At 40.5% G+C, this 16320-nt stretch overlaps 2 protein-coding genes across 2 annotated transcripts in view; one reads left to right on the top strand and one right to left on the bottom strand.

The window, feature by feature from the left end:
* IMPG1 (interphotoreceptor matrix proteoglycan 1) overlaps positions 1-16320 on the top strand; it is a 155773-nt gene that overhangs the window by 123978 nt on the left and 15475 nt on the right. The window lies entirely within an intron of this gene.
* LOC306666259 (peptidyl-prolyl cis-trans isomerase NIMA-interacting 4-like) lies at positions 9193-9808 on the bottom strand. The gene has a single exon (XM_079148233.1). It carries the CDS (start codon positions 9569-9571, stop codon positions 9227-9229), a length of 345 nt encoding a protein of 114 aa, XP_079004359.1. The 5' UTR covers positions 9572-9808; the 3' UTR covers positions 9193-9226.

The raw sequence follows: 16320 nt of genomic DNA on the forward strand, positions 1-16320 counted from the left end.
GAAACTTACGGGGATTTTTTGTTCATTTTGTTTTGTTTTGGTTTTGAGCATACTGTTCAACTGTGAAACCACAAAAATTAAATTTAAATCACACTTGATAAAACAGCCTTTCAGAAGCTACAGATCCCATTATCAGAAAGGGAGAGTCCTAAGACATGCAGGTTAAATTTTTCCACGTCGAAAAGCAAAGAACAAATGTACCTCTTACTTCACAGACAGCTTTAATTTCCTTTCAGAACAAAACTTTTGCTATACTTAAGATTTTTTTTTTTTTTTTATGTCGCCCACAGCCAAGCTAAGTTACATTCTGCTAGAAGTCAAAAGCACTTTCTTGGTGAACTGCAACAATCTGGGGGTTCCTACCTCAGCAACCTTCCAGTCAGAGTGAGCTGTCAGAACAGCCACGTCATAACAAAATTCAGGAAGAAACTGAGACAGCATCCTGAGGAGAGGATAATAATCAGATCAGAATTCAAACTTAGAGAAAGTCCCTTCCCCATCACCAGAGAAAGAAAGTAGTTTCCTTTCCCAGTTGTGCACCTAGATCAGCCTCCATGTGTAGGAAAAAACAAAGAAGAGTTATTCAAGGAGACAGCTTTTAAAGATAAAGGGGCTTAGCCACATAATAGGAAGCAAACCTTTGTTCCAGTGATTAAAGCAGAGTGCGTGTACCTATATAACTAGCTCTGCCCAAATAGGGAAATGTTTTCACCACTAGTTTCAAAATTCTATTTTTTAACCAACTAAAGGAAGTTTTTTGTAATTCCCTGGAGTGCAAGAGGGGAGGGCTACAGACCTACTGCCAAAGCAACCTTCCAGTCAGGCTCACGACAGAGCCTCCTAATTGGCTATGAATTAGTGAAGTGAATCTTTTAACACCTTTCTCTGGCACTCTGTAGACTAACAATGAAAGCAAAGGGAAAAGGCCTTGGGCAAAAATGCAAGCCAGAGGCTCCGAAGGAAACATTTATCTTTGACACAGCAGGGTTTTGAGAAACTTAAAGAAATTTTCCTTCAGTACCTCAGTAAACAGGATCATTAAAAAGATAGGATGCCCTCAGGCACTGAGCCTGCGAGTAGTAACCCCACACAGGAGTAGCAAAGTGAGCCCTCTGGACCCCTAAGAAATCAAAGAGCTCCTAAATGCTGGTGAGAGGCGGCTTCTCCCCCTGAAAGTTAATGTGGAACTGAGAAGGAACCTGGGTGGGGCAGAGGGGGATGGTCTGTGATCAAGATCAGGAAATTAATCTCTTCTGTCACTCAATAAAGATCAGAAAGTATGTGGGGAGAACCTGGAAAGCGTGAGAGGTGAGAGACCAACCCCTCCTCCTGTCCTCCCTCTGAGACCTGACAGTTTACTTTGGGACCATCCAGTAACACAGAAGGTCAATGCAAAGAGCCAAGGCAAAAGCCCCCAGCCTGCACCTGTGAGGACAGGCTTCTCAATGTAGGTGTCACTGAAGAAGTGCCTTAAAAAGGGGGTGGGAAGCTTGTAGCACATTGCCAAGGTTGTACAAGGGACACTGGTCATACTGGAAGCAAGCACTGAATAGCAATGGCTGTGTGGGCCCACAGCCCTGAAGGTGATGCTACGTACTAATAGTAGCATCCAGTTTCCACAAGTGGAAAATGGAGATCATAACAGTTTTGAGGATTAATCAAAAGAATATCTATAATCCTGAGCATGGTGTTTGACACATTGTAGTTGCTTAATAAATGTTAGTCATTATTATTACTACAACACTGTCATAATTAACTTGACCATTAATTTGCCACCTACATAAGGTACCAACAAGAACAATAACAAAAAATATGGTGGTAAGGTATTTATGTGAGAGTTGGAGCTGAAATTATTTTCACTAATTTCTTGTGAATGGTTCTTTTATGTAGTTCTTCCTCTAAGCAGCCAATAGAAATAAGATGGTGCTAACATCAGTTTCAGTCCCTGCTGGAGCCAAATTTATGGCATGCTACTTAAGACAAGAATACCTCCAGGCTGCCTACTGTACCATAGGGCATAGGCCCAATTTGTATTTCTAGTGGTGGTACCACAGGGAAAAGCCAGAGCATGCTGGGCAAGATGAGAAAATACTGCCTGCTTTCCAGAGGCAGTCAACCTGAGATTGATCAGCTTAGAAATTTCCAGAAATGGAACCATACTAAAGCCAGGTATGATCACTTGTGTTATCTATGGGGAGACTGCAAAACCACTGAAATTTTATACTCGGCATTTTAGTGACATGGTAGTCCATACTGTATTCCTTACTAGAAACCTAAACTTCTAGTACATGGAAAACTCACAAAATAATGAATGAAAAAATGAATTAATGTAAAAGGTCTGTCAAGAAATGCCTGTGGTGAGCCAGTTAGGACATGAGCAATGCTTCAGCCAAAACATTTTAGGATAGCAGAATTAGGAAGTCAAATATGATTTCATAAAAGTGAAAAATAAGCAATGAACTTATGAATTCCTCTCTATAAGTCAAAATGTATAAATCCAACATGAAAAAAAGTTCCTTTTCATGCTAGGTTTCACATAGATGAGCCACTGTGCCAAACTCTACCCAGAAGTTTCCCTTTCAGTCAACAATGAGTGGGAAGGACAAAGCAGAAATGAGCAGGGAGGGACAGTAAAGGGATGGGTAAGAACAGGAATGGGCACTAACCACATGGACTTCCTCACTCACAGCTAAGGATCCTGGTTTGGTTATTTCACCGAAAACAAAAGGTAAATTCCCCCATGGAAACAGCAAGTGGGTACTGGGGCTAATTAATCTATCTACATGCCTAATCCAAAACAGGATTCATGCACCACCATATGACACATCAATACATGCAAGTCAGTTCCTGTACCAAGGAACTGCAGAAAAGGGAAAAGAGACATCTTAAAACTGCTGGGAATAAAACTGACTTTTTCATTCAAAAAATACTTTTGAATGACTATTTTCTCATGTACCAGACTTCATACAAAGTCCTGTAGACTTGGGATGGTCCCAAATGAAGAGTATTGAGTTTTCCTTTATATCTTAGTTTGATGAGGCCTGGCAGCCTGCACAGCCCAGAATGTAGGAGTAGAGATGATATAAAGAATTCTAGTGCCTCTGGGTTGGACCGTGAGCCAACCTATGATGGATGACAGGTGATGGTGAGGACTGAGCACCTGGCAACAGCTGAAAAGGGCTAGGACACTGGCAGGTCATGCAGCACCATTGGAGGGTGGTGGCTGCTAAGAATATAGAGCCAAGAGGATGCAGCGATCAAGTACACACTGGGACAGACAAGGCACCACCCTCGTTCACTTGCTCTTCATTTCTCCTCCTCCTGTCCACAGCCTTGCTTCAATTCAGGACAGAAATAGCACCAAAACCCCAAAACTCACCATATTGCTTCTGAACAGAGTTAATTAACTTCTTAATTCCATGCATTTGTATATCTCATAAAATACCTTGAAAATAACATCTAAAACACTTTTCGTGAAAGAAAGGAAGCCTACACAGTTGCTGTAAAGTAGTTCTAGCACCAAAACTTCTGTACAATTTTAGTTTGGGGAAAGAAACATTAAATTACTCATGTTTTTGTTTGTTTGGCGGTGCTGGGGACAGAACCCAGAGCCTCATGCATGCTAGACTAGTGTTTTACAGCTGAGTTACAACCCCAGTCCCCTGTTTTGATGATAGAAGAAATGTGTCTAAATTTTATACCAAATGAAGGAAAAAATGTGAAGAAGATTTTCAACCATTTTCTTCTTTTTTTAGTCTAGCAATATGATAGCTACTTTGCTTCTAGTTTTTCAGTGTGAATGGCTGATTCAAATTCTCTCCTTTTGGTGGTATATTTGCGCTTTGGCTATCATAGTGATTGACAGACAAGCTGATTAGAATGTCCGTCTAAAACAACCAACTAGTGCAGCCGACTGATCTTGCTGCCTCTCAGGTCCCTGGACTCTGAATGAAGATAATTATGTCAGGTTCCTGGAGAATAGACTCAAATTCCAATTTACATGACTCTTGGCTCTTTTGCTGGTGCGGTCTTTTCAGGTATGGATACCTTGGGCCGCGCTCAGCAGAGCCCATCCTCCTGCAGGTAGTAAGAGAGGCCTGAGGGGCACTTATAATCAAAATTCCTGAAAATACCAAAAGGTCACCTTAGCAAATATAGGAAACCTCCCTGATTCAGGATTCGATCTTCTGAGTGTTTGCTTGAACTCATTGCTGCTAGTTCAATCTACTGAGGAAATTTTCCTTGAAAGAGAATTAAACAGGAAATCCTCAAAGAGAAAAAGGGCAACTGCTGGCAAAACTGTGTGTCAAAAATAAATACTTTGGTTTGTCTATCGGAGAACCCCAAGAAACTATCTTCCAAAAATGGAGATGGCATGCTACACTTTTAACCTTTTCCCAGACAGGATGGCTAAACACCATGTAGCAAACCAAGCTACTGAATTTCTCACCCTTTTGCCCTTCCCTTATCACCTTCTTGTGAGAAATAGGAGATCACAGTCATGCTACACAGAGTGGAGGGTAGGCAAGTTCTCCCACCTATTTCCAGTAATTCTTCAGCCTCCAGATTCACCAGCCCTTCCCACCCTGCCTCCCCCACCTGTTCAAAGAATCACCCATAGCACACTGAGCTATGCCAAAGCAAGCAATGCCAAACCACTTAGATTTATTTAGCTTATTAGTAAGAGAATCATTAGGATAGCAGAGCTGATGTAAAGAAGACATGGAAACTATTTTCTATAGCCAGATAACAAAAAGATTGATGAAATAAGGTTGGTAAATATAAAATAGCATTATCATTGTATTTTATCAATTTTCTATGCATTAACTTCTAGCTTTATAGAAATGTCTGGACCATAATCAATAGTAAATAGCAAGTCAAAGTTACTGCCTTCGAGGCATCAGCAAACTTTGTCTTGAAGGGCCAGATGGTAAATATTTTAGGCTTTGCAAGCCAAAAGGCAAAAATCAAAGCCATTATGTAAGAACTTATATAACCATTTAAAATTTAACTATTTAAAAATATAAAAACCACCCTTAATTTGCTTGTTGTACAAAGGCAGACAGCAGGTCAGATTGGCCCACAGATGGTCCTGGTTACTAGGTGGGATTGCTGGTATTCTAACACAACATTTAAGGTCATGTTGCTCCTTATTTTCAAACCGTGGATAATTTTCTGAAGCCATTAACAGTTACCCAACCTCTATGTCCTCCGGCCCTTATCTTTACTGCTACAGGAAAGTAAGCAAGTAAAGTATGTCATTGTGAGTCCGGTCCCTGTACACTCATACTCCAGTGAACAATCACGGATCATCTTCCATGAGTCAGACATTCTCATAGGCAGCAGGACCCAGAGATGAATCAACTCTGTCTCTACCCTCAAAGAACAAAATGCCTAGGAAGAGATATAGAAGCAAATACAAAAATCTGTAATAAAACCTCTTACCACTATAATCTGGATGCAAATAGTCATGTTAAAAGGTACAAAGAAGAGATCCATTCCAGGGAGGTGAGGGGTCACACGGCAGCTTTGTAGACAGAAATAATGAGCCCGGCCTTGGTTAAGATGGTGGTGGACCCAGGCAGAGGGGCAAGAAGGGGCTCTCCCAGAAGGAGCAGGAGGAAAAAGACCATTCTGGGAGACTCAAGGTATTTCAGTTATTCCACTGTGATAGTAACTTTAGATACAGAGTTGACAGCCAAGAGAGGGCAGATGAGAAGGAAGAGAAAGCCAGTCTTAAAGCCAGGTCTTAAAGTCCCTGTCACATCTATTTGCACCCACATTGGTGTCTTCCTTCCTTCCCTCCCTCCCTCCCTCCCTTCCTTCCTTCCTTCCTTCCTTCCTTCCTTCCTTCCTTCCTTCCTTCCTTCCTTCCTTCCTTTCTCTTCCCTCAATAATGTAGGCTCTTTTAAAGTTAGACTTAAATAAATTATAGAAAAGTGTTCAAAGTAAGAATTAAGCAGTCCTTAGTATTCTAAAAACATTTACTTTAGCATTCATAAAATACCACATTTTTTTAAAACAGTAAAAATGTACACGGGTGCACAAAAAAGTAGCACATGGCTTCATTCATTTTTATAAATTGTTAAATGCAAAAGATAAAGCAAAATTAGTAAGATTCCTTAAAGATTTTAAAATATACTTGGAGGTGGGGAGACTGCTAAGGAAATGGGCATTTAGCCTATGAAGTTGGTGTCTAAAGGCCAGAAGAAAGGCCAGCATTGAAAGTATACATTTGGGAGACCTCAGCTAAAGCCAGAGAACAGGTAGAAATGGCCCAAGGTGATATGTAGGATAGCAGGAAAAGAAAGTGGGAATGGGATCCTGAGAAACCCAAACATTTAACAGGGAAATAGGATTGCCAGTAAAGGGAGTCATGAGAGAAAAGGAGGGAAACCAGAAGAGAATGCTACAGGAGAGAGGAGGCAGAAGAGCCAGCAATCTCAGTGGCTATGAGTGAACGAGGGGTAGAGGTCACGTAAGAGGACAGTAGGGACGGCAAAGCCAAGCTAGTGGGGTGGCCAGGGCAGAGGCCAGACGCTGGTGAGGTTGGAGGGAGACAGGAGGAAGGCGGCCTCCAAAGTTAGGCTCCCACCTTCCCATAGAGGCTGGAAGACCAGGGCTCTGTCTTCCTTCATGACTGAATCTCAAAGAGATGGCTTTCAGATCCTGGACAAAGATATCCCTGAGTTGAAAAACTGACAAGAGGCTTTTTTAAAGATTTATGTCTCAAAGGGTCAGACAAAAATTGCAACTACAAGTTTTCTATAGTAAATGCTCTTAGGGAAAGGGAAGTCAGGAGAGTCAGGAAGAAGCCTGTCTAAAGATTAGTGAAGCTGAGAAGTATTTCCTGTCTATGCCCCTATTTCAATTTTATTATATTTACAGGTTATGCTCAGACAGAGCACTTACTTATTTTCATTTACAGAATATGAAACAAATTCCAATCAAGACTTTTCCTTCTTTTTTCCCCCACTCTCTTTAATGGCAGAATAGAAAAGGAGGTTTGTGGTTTGTGGTAGTAATGCCAGGAGAGGGAAATGTTATTAACAGTGTCACCAAAAAAAAAAAAAAAAAGAAAAAAAAAAGAAAAAAAAAGAAAAGGAGGGGGAAGAAGAGGAAAAAAAAAGGGAAAGAGACAGGGTTGGGGGGAGAAGAAAAACAGAATTTAAAGTTCTCCTGAGATTTCTAGGTGAATATCGTCTCACATTCAGATCAGCATCTGAATTCCTGATGCATCCTCTCGGTGAGGGTTACCAGTCCCGTCAGTTAGGCCAAATAACATCTGCAGAGGTACAGACACAGGAGAGTGGCCCGCTATTATTCCTGCATTCAGTTTGCCACTGCCTTTGGAAAACTCCCTGAATAAATGAATCTGTGATATGAAAAGTATAAACCAATGTTAGAACTTTCTGTGATTTATCAACTGAAAACCCGAATAAATCACAGCTTGCTCAGTATTCCGCCAGCATCTCCAGCAACGAGAGTCGTCTTTCATTTAGGCTGCTATGAAAATTCTTCAGAAGCATGTAGGGCTTTTATGCCAGTTAGCTTTGCAGGTTGGAAATTTCAAAAATGCAAAACCACATACAACTTATTCTCTCCTTGAATCCCTAAGAAACTTCCTCAAAAATGGGCAGACCTCAAGGCTGGTAAATGGTAAACATTGAAATTAATTACAGTCTGGCATCCAAGATGCTTTCAATGAAAATGTAGATCAACAAACTCATTTTCTCTGGAAAATGTATTATGCGTCAGACTCTTATTTAGTTTGCAGGCCTGAAAATGTGGTAGATGTCACTCATCACAATAAAGACAATAAAAACAGTAATAATAGCTACTATTGACACTATTGTAGGCTGGATAAATAAATGCAGAGAGTAGGTATAATCCTCCAAAACACACTTTATATAATTAGAGAAACTGTATTTTGAAGAAGTATAGTAATTTATCCTTTACTGGTCACATGACTACCAAGAGGGAGTCTGGGATTCAAAGCCAGGTTTGTATGCCTCCTTTGACTCTACCCTACTGCCTCTTTATAAAAAGGAATCTTATAATCCTACTAGGTACACAACGCCTGTTCAATCTATTTAAAAACCTGACATCACAATTCAGTGTAATCCTTAATGAATTATGTGCACCTCATCAAATGAAATTTCGTATGATAATTTGTTATAGTCTTAGAATATAGAGGGAGAGAGAGAGAGAGAAGAAAACAAAAGTGTTCACTCTCAGGAACCCAAATCCTCAAAGGTATATGTACTACTAGGAGTGTTCCTTCCCAACTGAGGCAGTTACTGTAATTCTCTGTCCTGCCCTACCTCTCCGGCCTCTTTCCCTCTCCATTTACCTCCTATGTCCCTGGCCCTGCCTCCTGGGATTACTTTGGAGCCCTCTGCTTCCTGGAACGTTCATCCCTGGGGATTTCCTGTTTAACTCCTGCTTTCAGTAGGGAGCCCCAACACTGGCTGCACTGCCAAATAGATTTCATGCTCTCCAGTTTCAATCTATGCTCTCTTTCCACACCCTAAACACTCCATGGAGCTTCCTTAAGCCCCTCCCTCCAATCCCTTCATGCAGACCCCTCCACACAATTCCTGACCCCAGCCCAGCTACTGGGCCACCTCCCTTATCCCCTTGCTGTCAGAGTTCTTCCTTACTGGCTGATCCTGAGACACTTAGGCCCCCATCCTAACACCATTCCACCTAGAACACCTCAGTTTGTCAGATATAGGTAAGGGCTGAGAGTGGAGTTAATTCTTAAACACATATACAGAGCAAGATGTATATGGGCATTCACAATCCACTCTTAGAAGAATTACTGAGATCCTACTTTAAACAGTTAGTGGTGGAAGTTCTTGAGACTGATGAAGAATTAAAATGAAACACAAAGAGTTTTACATTGCTTGCCCTTTAAGCCAGAAAGAGCCCCCATTAATAACTTGCTTAATTCCACAAATGTGTAGTAAGCTCCAATCACATGCATGGTGCTCTGTTACATTTATCATTGACATTATTTCCACTCTAATCCTACCTTTCAGCAAGAACTCATAAAACATTTTTGACCAATAACGATAAAACAATGAAGCAATGAAACATTAACTTAAATGTAGATCTTTAAATCTTTTTTTATTTTCCAGTTTGCTCTTTTTTTGTTTGTTTGTTTTTCATATGATTTTATTTTCTCCCTTCAACCATAATAATATAATATCCAAATTTTGTCTTAACTGGTGGTTCTGTAAACACAGGGTTTATCTATCCCATTTACAGGCAAGGCAAATGCTGCTTCTTGAAATGGTCCAACCATAGACCCTCTGGTCATCCAGCCCAAGTCACCCCCGCGCCTGGCTTTATCTTCACTATATAGTGTGGCCACGTCATTGAATCTCATTCCAGACTTTAACTTCTCCATTGCTTCCATGATCTTGCCATGTTTTTCACATAGAACGTGTCTGGCCTTTACTGCATCACCACCGCCTTCGGGTCCCTGAGCCTTCTTGTCAGCACTGTCACACCCAGAGGCTGCTCCACCTTTCCCCACTTTTCCACTTTTTCCTTTGGGCAGCATCTTTGAAACTTGCTGTTGAACTCTCAACTGCTCTGGTATCCAGGTTTGCTCTTCTAATAACAACTCCCTCTTGATGAAACGAAATGGGGTCCCTTGTCCCTCGAGAACTACATTAATTCCTTTTGAGGACAGTACCCCCAATGACCAACCAACCTTCTATTTAGTCCACCTCCTTTTTTTTTTTTTTTTTAAGTTTTTTGTTCTAATTAGTTGTACGTGACAGTAGAATGCGTTTATACGTATGACTGAACTGCATCAACCGTTATGGAGGTCTCCTGTGCCTCATGTCCAGTCAACCACTCTTTTTGTCTTTATCCCAATAGAATAGTCAGAACTTTTATATACATATATATATATTTTTCAGGTTGATATTTGAGTTGGAGGGATATTAGTAATCAGTTTAAATATCATAAGTAAGGGAAAAAGTGAGATCCAAAGAGCTAACCCACATTCTCCAGGCCACAGGCAACTCTGGGAACCAGGCCTTTCCCCCAGAGTGCTTTTCTGAAACTTTAGCATCATAACAACCCATTCCAATGTCCTCAGAATTTGGGGAAATAAACCCAAAGGATTTGTGTGGAAGGTGGGGTCCACCTGTGTTACATCTCAGATGGCTCCTCAAAACAGAAGCATGTTCAAATTGTTAAGCACTAAGCCCCAAGTACTATGTAAAAGTGATTTGCATGCATTAAAAGGGAATAGTCAGACCACCAGGGCTACATTAAGACTTCCACAGCTAAATTAGGACTACCTAGGCTCTAAGACTTTTTCCCTTCATGAATATCACTAAAGAAAGAATATTAATATTAATGAATCAGGAATATTTAAAATCATATCTTAAAACTGCATGAATATAAAGCTGACTATAATCCAGACTGAATTCTTTTCTCCTCCTCCTCCTCCTACTCTTCCTCCTCCTCTTCCGCCGCCGCCGCCGCCTCCTCCTCCTCCACCTCTTCCTCCTCCTATTCATTTTAAAGAAAATATTTTCCTGAATCGCTAAGTCTGGTGGGCATTAAGGCTGTAGTCTTGCGGATTGCTATTGATTGTGATCTGTGAGTTTGCACTGATGCCTCTGGCAAAGAATGACCGCCCTGCTTCCTTCCCACCAACAAAACCAGCACCACAAAGCCTTGGTTCTGAGTGGGGGGAAAGGAGGCCAAGCTGACCAGCAGATGCCCCCTACTGTTAGTAGGAGCTTGACTCCAACGAAATCTGGCCACTCTGTTCGCGGGGGATCCTCCTGCCTATGGACTCCAGAGCTGCTCTAGTTCTGCCTTTTTGAACTTTGGAAAGATGATCCTTGAGTTTCCACCACATTCCCCCTCACCCGGCAGACTAGATCTGCCGCTGTAATCACGAAACGATAATGGCTCTATCAGCGGTCCCCTGGAGCTGCTCCTGCCACTGCGCGAATTCCTTCCAGACCTCGCTTCCCTCCACCAATGCGCACCGCACAGTGGTTTTTAAGGAGACGGAAATCAGTTCGGGCACTTAAATGTCATTCCTTAAATCCAGCCCTATTTCTTTTGCAATTGGGCGTCATCTAGCGGACATATATTTCATTGCACTGGGGGAAAAACGTCCACAAGAGACGCCAAAAGCCCTCAGTTGTGGCTGATCCAGGTGAAGCCTGAGCTGAAATCTTGCCCTTGGAAGGGATTCCAAAAAAAAAAAAAAAAAAAAAGGAGAAATTTCGATTTCTGTCCAAAAAGTGAGTGAGATTTCTTCAGCGCAACAGAAGATGATTAAATTATAAACGTTAGGGAGAAAAGCAGTGAATATGCAACCACTCGAATATGGGGCAAGGGCGGGGCAATCTCGCAGCCCAGGAGCAGCAACTGAGTTGCTGAAACCGGGACTGAGACTCCCAGAAGCCTGGCAGACAGGGAGAGCCTATTTTCAACTCTGGCAAGCATGAGTGCACTTACGACCAGAAATAGGAACTTTGAAAAAGAGAGTCTTAGAGAGCCAGGGACCTATGATATCCCTGCATTTATAAAGTCCTTGATTACAAGGGCCATAATCTTTTTAACTTTAAAATGCCTCAAAGTGTTCTCTGAAAGCAGGGAACATCCATTTAAGTACTTTTTGATCACCTGATGGACAGTTGAGGGACATTTTCCTCAGTCAGCCAGTTGGGAATGCTTTTCAGAACCTTTGAAATACATACAAAAGACGTTATATAAGCAAATCCAGGGGAGAAACTTGTATATAAAATGTACTTACACCAGAAATCTTGGAATGATGCAAGTATTTCCAAGTCCTAGATAGAAGGTCGCTTATTTCAAGCCCTGTTCATTGCCGCCATGTTTAAATCACTGTCACATTTGGAACCACTGTAGCGTCAGACAGCACTTACTCTAAGAAACATTCTCCCTCCTCAAAGAGTGGTTGCCGACAGTGGCCATGAGTTTGGCTCCTTGGGAGAGCCTTTATTCAAAGGAAAGTATGTGTGAAAATTTGATATGTCTACTGTTGAGAGCGGAGATGCAGATGTAGAGGGGGCCTCCCACTCACCCTCCCTCCTCCAGGAAAACCCGTATTTGAAAACCACTAGAATGATGTAAAAAGTCAAATATTGTAAACAAAAATTTTAATCCTGGGTCACATTTACTAGCTCAAATAGGTTTCAATTTTCTAACTTATGAAACTGGTGTCTGAAATATCTATAAATATTTGGAAAACTGTTACAAATACTAACGAAGACACCTGTTTAAAGTGTCTACTACAGTGATACATAATGACTCTTGATCAATGTAACCGTTTTTCTTATATAAATAATTGCTACTTCTCCTGGGTAGCTTGAAATTCAGGGTCATGACCCCTGGAGACCCTTCAGGGACAAGTCCTGAAGGAATGACATGAATGCTCTGATTATAGTCAGAATTCATGTGGGATGCTAAGTATAGGCTAGAACCTCTGGGTACTGAGATGGACCTGGACCTTCCCATCAGCGGCTAACTAGCAGCTATTGACACACACAACTCACCAAGGCCAAGTACCTTGGGCCTCTGCTATGGAGAGATTGTCATGTTTGCTCTGTAGAAGAGCTATCCACATTGGTTAAGGACAGAAAATCAAGTAATTTTACCATCAAGCAATTACAGTAAGCCCAGAGGATACACCAAACCACACAAGGTGTCTGTTGAGCGTGGTACAGCCTCATGGAAAAACTCCTCTACAGTGCCAACATAAAAAAAAGTAATAATAATCTATTAGGTAAAGAGGATTTAAGCAAATCCAGGAAACTGAAGCAATAATAGACCAATCAGTCTATAAATCAATCATGAGAGCTTTACTTTATCACCTATACACATAATTTGATTATGACTTGAAAATATTTTTCTAAAAAATGAATCTAATGTTTTCCTTCTTAATCTATTGTTGCTCTCAAATCTCCTTGTCCTCCCTTTTTCCAAGTTATAAGACCATCTTTGGACAGAGAATTTTTGGTTGTTGCTACAGAATGTATAGATGATGATGATGATGATGATGATGATGATGATGATGAAGAAGAACCAAATCAAAAGCAATGACTAATTTGTTTTGTACAAATGTCCAGAAATATGTTAAGGAAGAGACAAACAGATACATGGTATATCCATAAATAATCCTATTATTCTAGGAAAAATGTTTTGGGGATATGACAAAGAAAGAAAACAACAACATAGGGAATTTTTGCATAGGAAAATTCTACTAGTTCTACTAAACTTTCATTCATTTAGAGCCAATCTTTCCTCTTCTAGCTCATCTATGGCTCTTCCTCCTCAGAATCAGCCCAATTGTCAATCTTTGCCTCAAACACAAAGTTGCATGTGTCACTTGAAAGATGATGTGTAACTAAACAGACCAAGGGAGTTTTGTTTTGTTTCCTTATAGATAGTACAAGTAGAAGCCATGTGAGTTGCTTCTGGTTTGAGTCTAATTAAAACTGTAGCTGCCTTCATTTACCATATTGGCAAGTGGTCCAATAGCTCTCCTACAGGGCTCTTTCCTTCCTGAAATCTCAGAGTCAGAGGACTTGAACCCAAACAGCATGACCTTAGCAACATTCAGTTTCCCTGCATATCAGTTTCCTCATCTGCAAAGCGAGCAAATTAGTCTAAAACGTCTCAAAAATGACTTTTGACTCTAAAATGCCACCTATCTGAAATGTAAATTTTTATATATGGATAAAATAAAAATCTAAAGCATTTAGCCACTATGAAATTCTTAGTGCTGAAAGTTACCAAAGTCCAAGTTGATATTTGTTGAATGAATGAGTGTTGCTTTAGTACCCAGGAATGCATACATAGCAAACAAACATAAGCTTAGTGATTTAAAGTCTCCTTCTCTATTAACTGGTCCTGAATAAATAACATGAGAAAATCAAGTAATTTGCAAAGTGATTGCCTTCATTCCTCAAATATTCCTGATTCTGAGCCCCCAGATTTGGACAAATTCATTGCTCCAACATTGCCTCGCTGTGCACTGTGTCATTTTAGGGATGCATAGAGTATGCCTGACCAGGCTAAAGGAAATTATTGTAAAATAGAAACACTTAATTTTCACAGGGAAACTCTTTGGGTTATCAGACTTTTCCTATTTCTCTTCAGCAGGGAAGAATTCATGCATTCAGTTGGCTTTCCAAGTTAAATATATTTCTCTAGTGCAGCAAGGGAGAGAAATGGAGTCTCTGACTATTCCCTCCTGGCCTCTGTTTTCAAGAATATGGCTCCGAGTGTAAGGTTGCTAACAGTTGTTATTTGCTAATTCAGGCCCTGGACATGAAATCACCTGGGTTGTCAGCGTAAATCTGAGTAATTTCCTAACCAGTGACAAGGATTCCTTAACATGGCTGGTTCTAGGAACCACTAGGCAGGGAAAGCCTATCACATTATCCAGGTGTGGCTCTCCATAGGGACTTGGAAGCTGCAGAGAAACATCACATAAAGACTTTTAGGAGACTACCTTGCTGGAAGACACAAAAAATGTTTTCAAGAAGCTGCTCTTGCCCAAATTCTGGGCTGGTCACAAAACCTCTTGCTTTAGGGTCTTCTGCCACAAGGAGACGCTCCATGGGAAAAGTGAGCAGAGGGATTCATTTGAACTCTTGCCCCCCACCTGCCCTTACAGTTTGTGTGGTCTGTAAATTTGGCTAAGTAGCTGACTACATTCTCTGCTTGAAGACTCACAATAGACATGAGCTTATAAATGACCCTAAGAGGTTTAAAAGTAAAAAGAGAAAGGAATGGTGTTGGAGGCTAAAAGAGAGCAAGAGAAAGAAAACCCATTATACTTATGTCATATGTTTTTCTCATCTTACTGTTTTATTTATTTATTTATTTATTTATTTATTTATTTATTTATTTATTTATTTTGAGATGGTATCTGATTCCAGAACTCTTGGTCTCAGGTGATCCTCCAGAGCACCTGGGACCACAGATATATCCCAATGCACCTTTATCTTTATCTCTGACTGGCACATAATAATTGTACATATTTATGGAATATGATATTTCAATACATGTGTACATTGTGTAATGACCAAATGAGGGTAATTAGCACATCCATTACTGTAAACATTTGTCATTTCTTTGTGATGAGAACATTCAAAATCCACTTTTCTAGCTATTTCAAAATATATGATGCATTATTGCTAATCATAATAAACCTATGCAATAGGATATGTAGAACTTACTCCCAACTGTAACTTTGTGCCCATGGGCCCATCCCTTCCCATCACCTTCTCCACTTACTCTCTCCAGCTTTTGGTAACCCCCATTCTACTCTCAGCATCAACCATATCTTCTATTTTAGATTCTACGGAGGAGTAAGATCACACAATATTTGTCTTTCTGTACCTAGTTTATTTCACTTATCATAATGTCTTCCAGGCTCATCCATATTGTTGCAAGTGATGGGATTTCATCATTTTTATGACTGAATAGTATATTGTTGTGTATGTACATACCACAGTTTCTTTATTCATCCATTGATGGGCATTTATATTAATGCCATTTATATTGGCTATTGTGAATAGTGCTGCAGTGAACACGAGAGTGCAGATGTCTCTAATATACAGGTTTCATTTCCTCTGGATATATAACCATGGGATTGCTGGATCATCTGGTAGGTCTATTTTTATTTTTTTGAGGAAGCTTCATACTGTTTTCCATAATGGCTGTACTAATTTACATTCTCACCAACAGTCAGTCACACAGCATTTTTTAAAACTTATTTAGCCATCAAACCTCCTTTTAGTATAAAACTTATCAAATCCTGCTGAATTAGAGTTCCACAAATGTTCCCACTTGGGAAATATTGGACCAGATGATTTCTCAAGTCATCCTAATTCTAAAAATTCTAAGTTCTATTTATAAATCTTCTAAAGCACAATTCTGATCTTACTCTTCCTTTCTTAAGATCCTCTGTGGCTCCCACTTGCCTGTACAATCCAGATTCCTGGGGGACATTACAGTCGCAGTGTGGAAGTGGGGAAAAGTCCAAATTTCTTAGTGTGCCCTTCAGAAACTGGTCTTAACATACAGTTCCCAATCTTAGTTCCCTTCCTTCTCATTTGAAGGAGTTTCTGCTCCTTCCTAGCTGGGTTTCCCCTGCTCTTTCTTCATATGTCTGTTCTTTTCTCATTTCTTTTCCTCTGCTCATACTTTTGTCTCCCATGGGAATAACTTTACTTGCCTTTGCACACACAAACACAACCCACTCTGAAGAGGACAGAGAAAGGGGAGATAGAGAAGAATGCT

This window comes from Sciurus vulgaris, assembly GCF_902686455.1.
Source record: "Sciurus vulgaris genome assembly, chromosome: 7".
Taxonomy (NCBI): Eukaryota; Metazoa; Chordata; class Mammalia; order Rodentia; family Sciuridae; genus Sciurus; species Sciurus vulgaris.